This window comes from Lonchura striata, chromosome 5 (genome assembly GCF_050655825.1).
Source record: "Lonchura striata isolate lonStrDom1 chromosome 5, ASM5065582v1, whole genome shotgun sequence".
NCBI lineage: Eukaryota > Metazoa > Chordata > Aves > Passeriformes > Estrildidae > Lonchura > Lonchura striata.
Window position 1 is genome coordinate 23,351,849 of NC_140707.1, and position 12,707 is coordinate 23,364,555.

At 41.4% G+C, this 12,707-nt stretch overlaps 1 protein-coding gene across 10 annotated transcripts in view; it reads right to left on the reverse strand.

The window, feature by feature from the left end:
• TUB (TUB bipartite transcription factor) overlaps positions 1-12,707 on the reverse strand; it is a 144,331-nt gene that overhangs the window by 12,210 nt on the left and 119,414 nt on the right. For 5 of the 10 annotated variants that reach the window (XM_031505069.3, XM_077784281.2, XM_077784282.2 and 2 more), the window contains 7 exons: positions 9,254-9,325; positions 8,224-8,345; positions 7,275-7,466; positions 6,589-6,701; positions 5,527-5,641; positions 708-806; positions 138-309 (listed from right to left, as the gene is read on the reverse strand). In XM_031505069.3, the coding sequence (XP_031360929.1) occupies positions 138-309; positions 708-806; positions 5,527-5,641; positions 6,589-6,701; positions 7,275-7,466; positions 8,224-8,345; positions 9,254-9,325 (885 nt within the window). The remainder of the gene's footprint in view (positions 1-137; positions 310-707; positions 807-5,526; positions 5,642-6,588; positions 6,702-7,274; positions 7,467-8,223; positions 8,346-9,253; positions 9,326-12,707) is intronic. The other 5 variants (XM_021529503.4, XM_085581422.1, XM_021529502.4 and 2 more) reach the window with 1 other exon arrangement.

Here is a 12,707-nt window from a genome sequence, read left to right on the forward strand (position 1 = left end):
GATGATGGCTTCTGTGCAGACTGTTGAAGCCTCTTATACAGATCTCAATTAAACCTGCTCAGGTGACAACCTGAATCCCTCCCAGACTGTGCATGCAGTGCTGTTCCTACACCTTACAGGCAGAGAGCTCCACTTACGATCATTGTCATGGATAATCTGGAAGTTCTTCACCGAGGCCTGGGTGACTCGACCATGGAAATTCAGAACATAGGACTGGGTGTCATCATTCCAGACTGGGGTTTTGTTGTGCAGCTCAATGACACTCTCTGTATTTTTGTTCTGCCACCTTGCAAGAAGTGTCTCATGTTCCTGCACACACCACAGATACACTCTTCAGTTTAACATGCTCACATGATAAAAAACACATTAGCAGAGAAGAAAAAATTCATCAATCCTGGCCCAAAGACTAAATTCTCAACCGTCAAAACTTCAATAAATGAAACTGAGAACTGTGAGGATCTAAATGCAAATGTGCATTTGAGTCCTTTCCGAAGTTTGATAAAGATTAGTTGTACCTTTTGTTATCAAAATACTTTATTTGTAAAGCTTTTGTGAGTAACATAAGTAGTCACACCTCCCGTTGTTCTGCAATTGCTTGAATACTATTTTATTAACTTCTAGGCCTTCAGAAATGCAAATAAAAAACCCCAACTCTACCTGAAAAAGAATTCAAGTAATTCTTAGTGCTGGCTGCTGATAAAACTTACATTTCGTGGTCTGATGGAAACTCTTTCATGATCCATATTCATTCCTGGTATGATCACGCTCATTTTACGAGGTCCTTTAAACCCCAGGACATTTGTTTCCTAAAAATGTTTAGAAAAGATTTCATCATGTTTTTATTTTAAAGTTAATTTTTTTCAGCAGATAGGCACTGTGGCAGCCCAGGGAACTTATTTGTTAGTCAACTCAAAAAACATCTTGAAACTCCCACCTTCACTGGCACTGCCAAACATTCTAGCTTTGTCTTAGAAGCTCCGACAACAGGAAAAATGGAAATAGAGAGGTTTCCAAAAACACTCCTAACACTGGCTGCCAGGAACCTTAATGTAATTTTTTTTTAAGATCCCTTTGTTAAGAAAGGATATGAATTAACCAGATTGCTTGGCTACTGCTAGATCCCAAAATAAAGTAGTTGCAATTTAAAAATCATAAAATGTAGACACACATATTGATGTGAGACAAAATTAAATATATGGGATCAGCTCCATTTATTCCAGAGCCAGCACAAAAGCAAACAAAATGCTAGTCAGAACATCTGATAGCAGTGCTGTGGTTTTCAAAGTTTGCTTAGAAATGACCACGGTAAAAGAACCAAACACATTAGCATAATGGCAAATTTTCTAGCTATGAAGACAGGGAAAGTAAAGAAACCACATGGGCATCAAAAATAAACCCATGGAAAATACAAATTCTTCCATCAAAAGTGATCTGATATTTCCTGACCAGCTTTTCACAAGAGAACTAGAAAAGGTAAAGAGCAATATTTTCCAGTAAAACACAGTTTTAGCATTAACCCAGTGAATGAAACAGTGACACCTTGAAGTCCATCTCCTCATGTTTTGTATAGGATTTTTCAGTCACGTGTATTTTTTTCCCCATCTGTCAAACTGAAATGAAGGGCTTTGGAGATGCACTAAGGAATCTCAGGAAGAACATCCCCATTGTTTCCAGCAACATACCACAGGATGCTAAGAACCAGACACCCCTAGGCTCCAGCTGGTGTGTTTTTACCACTGGGACATTTAAAAGTGATTAATTCAGCTGTTTCTGCTTTTATATTTTTAATTAAAATGTCCTGATTTCATGGAACACTAAACTTATTAAAACACATCTATTTTTGCAAGGAAAAAGCCATGTATCTCAACCCACTGGAAACATCTGAAAATACCCACCTAAAATACCCACAGCTTTGACATCACCACACCTTTGAAATAACTTTGCCTGTTCCAGCAAATCATCTGGAGATTTTCCACAACTCATTTTAGATTTGCATGCATGCAAGAGACATTCTATTGGATGATTTTACTGCATGCTCCTGAAGCAATCCAGGCATATTCATATATCTTCCTAAATCTGCACATTAATGGGAAGATCCTGCCTTTTTTCTGAATCATTCATGTCCCCTCCTTTGGCAGAGTAAAACATGTTATCAGTTCAGTTGGTTCTGCATCATGGCAAGATGAAAACTGGTATGACTGCCAGCAGATTTTATAAGTAGGAGAGACTCAGCTCAGCAGAGGACAAGTTCTAAGAAAAGATTCATGCTTATGCTTATTTTCCACTAAGTACTGACAATTTTGGGCTTCTCTGCTATGCCTTACAAGCTTTTCTTCTCCTTGAGCTGCAGTTATACTGTACATAATTAATTTAGATGCTGACTGGTTGAAGACATTGTTGAAGGTAAAATTAAATAATAGTGCTGAATCACTTCCCTCCCAGCAAGCAGAGGATAAAAACAGCACTATATTCTTTGGGTTTACTCAGAAACACTGAAATTGGTACCTCTGGCAGATGATAAGAGAATGGTTACTAGTTGCAATTACCACCGTCACCAATTATCACACACTGTGCTGGCAAATGCTACCCTTTTGCTAAACTCACAGTACCAAACTGACATTATATAAACATGGAATATGTGAGGAGAATGATTAAAATTACTTCACCTCCTGCCTCACTCCCTGCTTCTCTTTTATTTCCCTCCTCCATTCTTTTGTGTGTGGAAATTTAAGACTACAAAGGGTATTATTAGGGGAACATAAACCAAATTCTGATTTTGCACCATTTTAATGCCACTGACAGTCTTGGTTTACAGAGGAACACAAATGTTGCTCACTAGCAAAGTACTAACTGACTCAACCAGGACACCAATGATTTTTATCAGCTCAGGACTTATCCCAGGATTGCTGCACTCTCTGCCTTAGCCCATCCAATCAGCCTTACAATAAACTGGGCTGCAAGAGCTTCTCCCCAGGGCTGCCTTTAGAATATTTCATACTTTCAAATAATTACGTAAGCATGTTGCTTTAGTGGCAATAGCTGCCATGATAAAAGCAGCAAGGTGAATATCTCAGCAGCTCCCAGGAGATTAACGATTTTATTACCCCCGTTTTCTTGCAGTCACTTCCCTTCCTGGGCTTGTTTCATACAGCTGTGCCTTGTCCTTAAAATTCTCTGTAGAAGTTACTATTCCAAGGAAGGCCCAGCTCACAGAACTCACAACACTGGAGGAGCACAATGCAAGTGATTGAGGCTTGAGTAGGAACACAGAGTCTTACTACTGTACTGAAACCTGAGCCACACCTCAGAGTATACAAATGTGAATGTTGTGGAATGGGACACAAGCTGAACTGTGAGATACTGTGGAATCCAGCACAGAAAATCCTGCTGCCAGTGCCACAGTTGCTGCTCACTGCTCACTGGTTAAATTTTGACAACAATTCTGCAAACAGCCATTAGGTGCTGCTGCAGGTTTATTAATATGCTGGCTGCCAACACAGGGGGAGTAAAAGTCACCAGCACCCGAGGAAGATCTGACCTTGCCTAGCTTTGTTCCTGTTGCTTGAAAGACATCTTAAGGTGAGCTCCACAAAGAGAGCCCCCACCACATTTATCCCACAGTCAGCCACGGATGCATCACCACTTTTGCCTGTATAAATTACACCTGCTGAGATGATTAAGCAGGTCATGCTCAGTAAGTTGGGTACAGCTTGATCTCCACATGGGTACTTTGCTCAGATGAGCTGAGGGACAGTGAGAGGTACTTTCAAGGTAGTGTTTTTATAACTTTTGCTGCAGGGGAAATCTCAGGGCAGGAATTAAAATACTGCCTTAAGACAAGGGTGTTTTGGCTCTGCTCTTCCTGGCACTCTCTGCTCTGGTTCTGCTGCAGCCAGGAACAATAATCTCACTTCAGCAAACCTGGCTAGTTTGAAATGAAAGACAATTCAAATTTCCTTTTGTCCTCTGGCCACAGCACACCTGCAAGCCTGCTGCCTTACTCCGTCAGTACTAAAATATCAATGGAAAAAGTAATTTTCTTATACAAATGTACCAGTTTCAAACTGCTGATTACAGACAAATAAAAGCAGTTTATCTCAGCCCATTCTCCAAACAGTGGCTATGGTTTGGTTTTCAAGCACTCATACTTCTAATTACCTCTGCTGACCACAACAGCTTTTTATTTGGTATTGTTCACCACTCAAGTATCGTTTGTTGTTGACTTAAGCAATGCCTGCATTTCTCAATATATAACTTTTTCTTTAATTTGCTTTGGTTTTCTTTTTGCATTTCCAGTTTGCACCAGATTAGTTGCCTGGCTCCAGGGAATGCCATCCTACATAAGCCATAAAACTACCTTTATTAAACATGTATGTTCTGCTGGGCTTCTACTGAGACTTCAGTTAAAGTAACCTCAAATTCTGGAGTCTCGTTTTAGATCCTGCAAGCTGAGTTTTTGGAAATTCTCAGAACTTTAAATCCAATAGGAAGGGAGGGATATGTATCTGCTCATCTGCCACATTAAAACTGCATCCTAAGCAGCAGGAAGAGAATGTGCTGGCAGCTAATACTGCCCTCCTTCAGAACTCCCAGCACTTTGCACGGAAGAGATGGCTCTGAGCTTCCTAGCTCATGGAAATCTTCCAGATGCATTGCTTTCCACAGCCCAAAGTTCACCCTTCTGGGAACACATTCTGTGCATACATTGGGTATGTGGTGGACCTCAGCCTTACAGATTTCCAGGCATCCTTGATTAGATCTGGGCAGGAACTCTTCAGAAAAGTCATTCTTGGATATTTTTATTGAAGCTGTTGATTTGTGAAACCAGAAGACTTTCTGTAGCAGTGTACATACCAGTTTTCACTGGAAGGGTTTTTCTTGGGCCCAAATATTTCTGGACAGAAAGAACACTCTTACCAAAAACGTTATTCATTCAGCAATCATAAAACAACAGCAACTGTGCTTCAAGTCTTGATTGTACTGCTCCTGACAAATGCTACTTACTCTCCTGTAAGAGTCTGATTTCTCTCATTCAATCAAATTTTGGATTTTACTTGGGTTTTTCCCATGGTAAAAAGGAGTTTTAGAGTTTTTATCCCAATCTCAGTTGCTGCAGACCTAGCTGTCAGCCACCAGTGGTTTGGATCAGAGAGGCCTCCTCCAAAACACCATAGCAAACAATCATACTTTAGAGCAGTAATGCCATGTGCACAGCTCTTCCCAGTTCAGGAGGTTCCCTCAGGTGGTGCCTGCAGGCTGTGATCCTGCCCTTTCTAGAGGGTTATGTAAGAACTTCAACACCTCCTTCTCACCAAAGGTGAGAACTGGGCAACCCTGTACAGTGCACAAGGCTTTTCACCTCTGCTTTGCACTGAGCCTGCCGGTTTCTCTGGTGGAGATCAGCTGCCTGGTTACATCAAAGTCTGAATGCTGATTTACATAATCAGAAGTGAGAAGGAAATTCAGTGTGCTGCTTCAGAAAGTGAGCTGCCCTTCCTGCACGCTGTGCCTGTGAGCAGTACTTACGTAACAAATAGCAGCTAGCTCCTGACGCAGGGTACTCGCCTCCAGGCTGGATGTTGTTTTCATTGGATTTACTCCATTGTCATAAACTGTAAACTTAGTTCCCATAAGATTTGATCTACCAAGAAAAAAAATGGAAAATCCAATCACCATTTGTCAGCAATGCTGCCTGAAACATCTATCCTTTACTGCACTGTGGCCCCAGAGGAAAGGCAAATACTGAGTATGGAGAGTTGTTATTTCTAGTCCCAGCTACATGGCAATTCCTAGATTAAAGGGCAAAATGACAAAAATATAAAGGTACAATACCGAAGTGTATACTAAAGGTCCCTTACCATCATGCTAGAGATTTCTGATAACATCTTGCAAACTAGGAAATACAAGAAAGCTGTAAGGAAACACTTGGGTGGGGTTATTTTGTGTGTCTGCTTGGTTTTTAAAATATACTTACTCGCTACAAAACTGTCTGCTTTCTTACCTGACTACTGAACTCTGTTAGAATATAGGGAGTAACTTTTATAAAGCCATTAGTGAGATCAAATCTCTCCTACTGCAATGGAAAGAAGTGCAAAATACAGCGCAGGCACAGATGATCTGAACATACACCCAGAGGCTCCACGGTGAGTTCAACAGCAGACTGGCTTTACAACGTGGGGACAGACAGGAAAGGAACACGTGGTTCTGAAATAATTCCACTACCTGTAAATAACTAATTTGGACCTTGAGGAACAGGCAAAGCCAAAGGGATTTTCAGACTGTGAAACAGTGCATTCCAAAGTATTTATATCAATAGAGGCTAGACACAATGTACTCATGCACTTCTGAGAATTCCATTAAGATAAGTTGTGCCGGTACACCCTTGAGAATTTGGCCTTTGAGCACTTAAGAGCTTCAGTCCTGATGACTTTTAATAAAATGTGATCCTGTAAGTACTTGAGACGTTTTTGAAAACATGCCTTGGATACTGGTTCCTCTAGCTAAGAAGACACAGTGGATTACAGGCTTCTTAATATCAAATAAACTTTACATTATATAAAGAAAATTCCTAAACTTATCACTGTTTACCTCAGTTTTCCAATAAAACTCTCTCCACCCCGAGACAGGTCAGTTGGGTCTATAGAGATGAGGTAATTAGAGGTTTTACTCTTCTTTCGTTTCCTTCCAGCCAACAGAAACACCTAAGCAATGCAAAAAAACATATTCTAGAATGCTAAAGGGGTTAGCACACACCAATTCCTGCTTTGATATAAGGAAATCATAAGCAATTTTTCTGTCTTCAAGCATCACAAGCAAAGTAGCAGAAGATCTCCTGGGATTTAGCAAAACCAGGAAAAAAAAATTGTGGTATAGGAGAATGACTTCTCAACCTCTCACTCCATTAGTTATGGTTTAAATAATCAAATCGGATCTATTTTATTAAATGTTTCATTCTAACTTGCTCTGGCTCTTCCAACTGAATTGAAAGTGGATGCTTTTCAGGCCACAGAATGCAGAGAGCCCCAACTGCTGGCAGTCACATAAAGGTGCCATGCATGGATTATTTAAAGCCAAAGATTAGACATATGAAGAAAGGCAGTGGATCAAAGTGATACTGCTCCTTGGCTTTGGGAAGACTGTAGGGTAGATCTATCAAAAGCAAAAATGTATCCAAAATAGAAGATTACATTTTCTTTGTAAGACTCCTTCAGATTTTTATTATTTTTTTTTAATATTCAGATGCAACTGGTATGGCATTCAAGTTATGTTATGACCTTTTTACCATGCTCCCTTTCCAAGTGGAGGTAATAAGTAGGGTACATCCCTCTGTCCATTCCCTTCTTGTCTCTTGTGATCCTGCACTTGACGGTGACCCCCTGTGGGGCAGGTCTGACAGCAAACTCCTCCAGGTCATCCACATCTATGAGAGGCTCATTTGTAGAAGGACTGGGGGCTGAGGCCGCTTCCTAAAATAATAAGCAAAATTCAGGGGTTTTTAATTTCCATCTACAAGGTTATAAGCACAAAGGAACAGCATTTCATAGAAGTTGCACTCTAAAAAAATCAAACCAAGGGCTATATTGTCTTGCTGGTGCTCTGTGTACAGACCCACCTGATGGAGCAGAACAGGGTGGCTGCACAGACAGAGTGCTGTACAGGGCTTACAGAGCAAACCCTGGCTCACACCTTCCCATCTCACCACACTCCTTCTGTCAGAAAGGCTGTGCTCAAGGACAGGGGTGGCCTTTAATGGAAGGAAGGAATGGGATAGGGAGCAAGACTTTAAGCTCCAGAGAGATCTAACAAAGATGAGAAGTCAGGGCAGTATATAAAAGAGCAGGGCACCATCAGCTGGTTTAGCAGGATTTTGTGATTTAGAATATCTGTTCAGATTGTAGCAGAGAACAGGGTGGGAAAATGCCCAGAAAAAGTCAATGGAAACAAAAGATCCTTCTGAGCACCTGCAAGAGGTAGAAAGGTAAATATTTACTGTTTGCCTTCCTCTTCATTCAAGTTCAGACAATATTTGCCATTCTTTTCTCCAAGTCGTTATTTTCATTGCTTGCTCTTGCAAAGCCTGAGAGGTATCACAGTAAATCACCTTGGAGAGACTCTAGTGCATAATAAGCACAGAACAAGAAAGCCAGACCTGTCCTGAGTGCACCCTGGAATCACACAGTTCATGGCAGTTTGCACACCCCTTCTTCACCACTCTCCCCTTACCTTATTGGATTTCTTGCTCGTTGCAGAACCAGGCCGGGTGTTACTGTTTAACTGTGAAGAACTGGAGCTGTCTTCATCCTCCTCATCTTCTTCCTCATCAAAATTCATGCTACTTGAAATGCCTGAGGAGAAAACAGCACACTTATATGAAATAGTGATAGATTGAAGCTGCCCATACTTGCTGTAAAACACCACTTATCAGACCGCTGCACCCTGAGGCTCACAGGTGAGTGAGGGGGTGTGTGAGAGTGGTTCATTGTGTGAGGCACAGCATGAACACATGGGTCAGACAGCAGCTCTCCTGAGAAGCCTAAACATTCAGGTAAAAGAGAGAGGAAACATCATGGTTTCCATTCCACAGAGAGGATCTAGTCACCCAGTGATACAGGAGCAAATATTTGGTTAAGAACTAAATTCATATCATCTTCATCCTATCAAGTACTTCAAACACAACACAAAATCATAAAGCTGAAATTGGAGCTGAGAGGACAACCTAGCACAGCCACTTAGAAACCCTCACAATTAAAAGATAAACTCTTTTACAGCATACTTTTAGCTGTGTGATCTGCTGAAGAGTACATCTTAGACTGAGAAGAAACATTCACATCAAGGAAATGTTCTCCTGCATATCATTTCATGTAAAGAATAGTATCAGCCCAGGCCAAGGGAAGTGCCTTACAGCACTTGAAAATTTGACTTTAAAGGAATTCAAAACCTCAGACATTTCAAAGAGAAACACAACTTTGAACATCAAATAGGTCTTAGCAGCAAAAAACATCAATGGTGGGACATTTGCCAGGCCTAGTTTTTCAAAGAGTATCATGCAGATGAAGCCACTCCACATCCAAGTTCAAGCTCTCTAGATTCCACATATTACAGGCTACATTCTATCCTTTAAAAAAAAAAACAAAAAGCATCACTTGGTCCAGAACTCCTGTTATGGGTAAGTCCAGTGTAGAATGATAAATGAAATGCAGATTTCCACAGCCAAGCAGCATGGACATAATTTACTTTTTCCTTCTGTACTCACCAGGAACGTGATCCAGGGCAACAAGACTGGATTGGGAGGTGGAAGAGGACCAGGATGTATTTGCATGGGGATCTGAGAAAGGAAAAAATCCAAGGGTTTGATTCTGCAAACCCTTCATTGAGTGAACAAGTGTAACCTGGCAAGAGGACTCCACACAGGGCTAAAAGATTCTGGGACAGGGCCACAATGCTGCTGCTTGGATTCACAATTTCTGCACTGCACCATCAAATTCACCTTCTACTGCTTATACCTGCTGTGATCTTCACTTTCAGTACCTTGAGTAAAGTGAAAAAGCCCTGGATCACAGAGCTGAAGCTTCAGCAAACACCATTCACACTGAGCAGTTGTGCCACCAACGCTTCTGTGCGTGATGTGCCATCATGGTGGGGTTTGGGCCTACTTTGGAATTCTAACAAAATAAAAACCCTCAAACCTGATTAACATAAGTGATACACATAGATTCTACACAATATTGAGTCAATAACATTGAAAGAAGTATTGAGATTCATATTCAGATTCTACTTCAGTCCCTGTGCCTACTGCATCCTCATCATCAAAAGATTTTATTGTAGTTTAGTCTTCTGGAATATGAACTTGGTCTGTAACAAGCAAACAAAACCAAACTGATGTACAGAAATATAAACAGAAGATACAGATTCAGTAATGGTTTTCTTCAGTTCAAATTTTGGAACAGATGAAAAAAAAGACGGCAAAAAAGACATTAAAATGCTTTTTGCTTTTATTGTTGCTTCCAGTAACTTCAGTGCATATCCCTTTAGAATATCCAGATGCACACTGGATAGTGAAACATGCCAGAGTAGTAAGAGTGAGGGTATAAAAGTAAACCAGGAGCATAAGCAATGCTTGCATTGCATTCAGCTGCCCTGTGAAAGCTCTCATTATCCCCTTCTTCAGCTCCCCCAGTGCTGACATACACCACAGAGCACGACAGCAAAACCTTTCAACAGGACCTGGTTATGCAAGGGAGGCCTGAGTTCACAGGTCAACAGATATTTTCAAAGCCTGTAGAATTCATTCATTATTAATCACACACTCATTAATCACAAGCATTATTTCTCAATAAGGAAAATTGTGTTCTAAGCTCTATGCATGGGTAATGGACACAGTCCATCTCCTCAGCTGGCAGCTGCACAATAAAGCCATAATTCATATGCACAGACAGAACTGGTTTATTTCCACACCTGTGCTCACTATTTCACCACCAATCAATACTTTAGTGGTGAAAATTCTGTCCCAGCCTTAGAAGCATCTGCGGTCATAACCTGCAGGGAAAAATACTTCAGGGAGCTCCTGTTTTGGAATCCAGAAATGAAATTGATCCCTTCCCTAAGTCTCAAAACTTCAGGTGGCAAAGACCCAATTGCTCATTCCATGCCCTTTACAGAGACATACTGGCAACTGATAAGAGTGAGGATTACATGTTAGTTATTCAGTGTTAAAACTTATGGAAGTCTGACTCTGTCCTAGTGACTCATTTGCCAGGGAGGAACTCTACAGATAAACACTTTGGAAATTAAAAGGATGAATATTTCCTACAGGAGGAAAATTATGCTAGGATGGCAATTTCCAACAGATGGAGAAATCAAATAAAACATTTGGCATTTTCTTGCAAGTGGCATATTCCTTTCACACTCGGTAGCCTATAACCTCTTGTCTTGTTACAGAGCTTGACTCATTGGGGAAGGAGAGACACGTGCTGAGAGAAGTTTCTCTCCACCAGGTTAGTGCCAAAGAGCAGAACAGGCATGAATTAGAGCTCTGCAAATCCAGTGGGATTCAGCTTTTGCCATGAGACTAGTTAGCATTTCATAGAATCACAGAATAAGCTGAGTTGGAAGAGAACCTTTAGGATCATGGAGTCCAGCTCCTGGCCCTGCACAGGACACCCCAAGAGTCACACCATGTGTCCCAGAGAACTGTCCAAATGCTTCTGGAACTCTGTTGGGCTTGGTGCTGTGACCACTGCCCCGAGGAATCTGTTCCAGTGCCCAACCACCCTCTGGGTGGAGAACCTTTTCCTATTATCCAACCCAAACCTCCTCTGACACAACTTCAGGCCATTCCCTCGGGTCCTGTCACTGTCACTACAGAGAAAAGATCAGTGCTTGTCCCTCCTCTTCCCCTCATGAGGATGTTGAAGACCACAACGAGGATTCTCCTCAGTGTCCTTTTCTCCAGGCTGAAGAGACCACATGCCCTCAGCAACTCCTCATACAGCTTCTCCTCCAGACATTCACCATCCTTGTGGCCTCCTTTGGACATTCTCTAACAGTTTAATGTCTTTTCTATATTGTGGCACCCAAAACTGTGCACGCTATTCAAGGTGAGGCTACCCCAGTGCAGGACAATCCCCTCCCTTGCCTGGCTGGCCATGCTGTGCCTGATGCCCCCAGGACAGGGCTGTCCCTCCTGGCTGACAGGACACTGCTGGCTCCCATTCAACTTGTCATGGACCAGGGCCCCCAGGTTCCTTTCTGCAGTGCCTTATCTTTGTGCACTTCTCCTTCTGCTCCTATTCCATGCAAGAGAAGCCCTGATGGGAGAAAGCAACTCTAAACACTTTTCAGGTGACATGCCAGTAAGGACATGCCCCAAAGCAGTGAAATGGCAGTGGGAATCCACATGTAGAGCTTTATCTCTGCAAAAAATATCACATTAATGGTGGGATACTCAAAAACATCCTCTCTTGGTATCAAGCAGCAAACCATACACATACAGTAAAAACAATTTACAGAGATGATGCTGGCATTATTTTAATACCTGTCTTCGTGTCTCAGCCAGCATAGTTCTGTTGTTAATAAAAACAAATAAATTTCAGTATTCCCATTTAAATAAAAGTGTCCTCCTCGTCTCAACTTGAAACACACTAGTGGTTCACTCTTAGCAGTGTCTGTTCTGAGCAGGAATATACTCAGACCTGGTAAGAAAGGTCATATCATATATTTGACAATATACAGAAGCTATTCAAATAAAAAAAATTCCACTCTCTGCTTCTATTGAAAATGAAACACAAATTTGGGGAGAATATATGATAACCTGGCAAATAACTAACAAACCCAGAAGTGTTCCCAGAGTAAAAATCTGAGTGTTGTGACCTAATTTGCAAAGTCTGTGGGTACTTTTTAAGTCAATCAGCTTTAGTTGAGTAGTGTGCTGGATGATTAAATATTCTGAGCCATGGTCTAAGGCAACACAATCACCACACAGATCAGAACTTGTTAGTCATGCCCAACACCCCTGCAACTCAAATGACCAGGAAATAGCACACTTGGAGAAAATCTGCCGATTTCAGTTGGAGCTGCTCACATCTGCAGGGTAACGTCCCAGAAAAAATGAATCTTAGTGAGAACTGCTCTGCAGACAAGAGGCAGCATTTAGGTATGAATAGTCCATTCTACACGAGTCAAGTTTGCACTTACATTTTGCTCTTTAT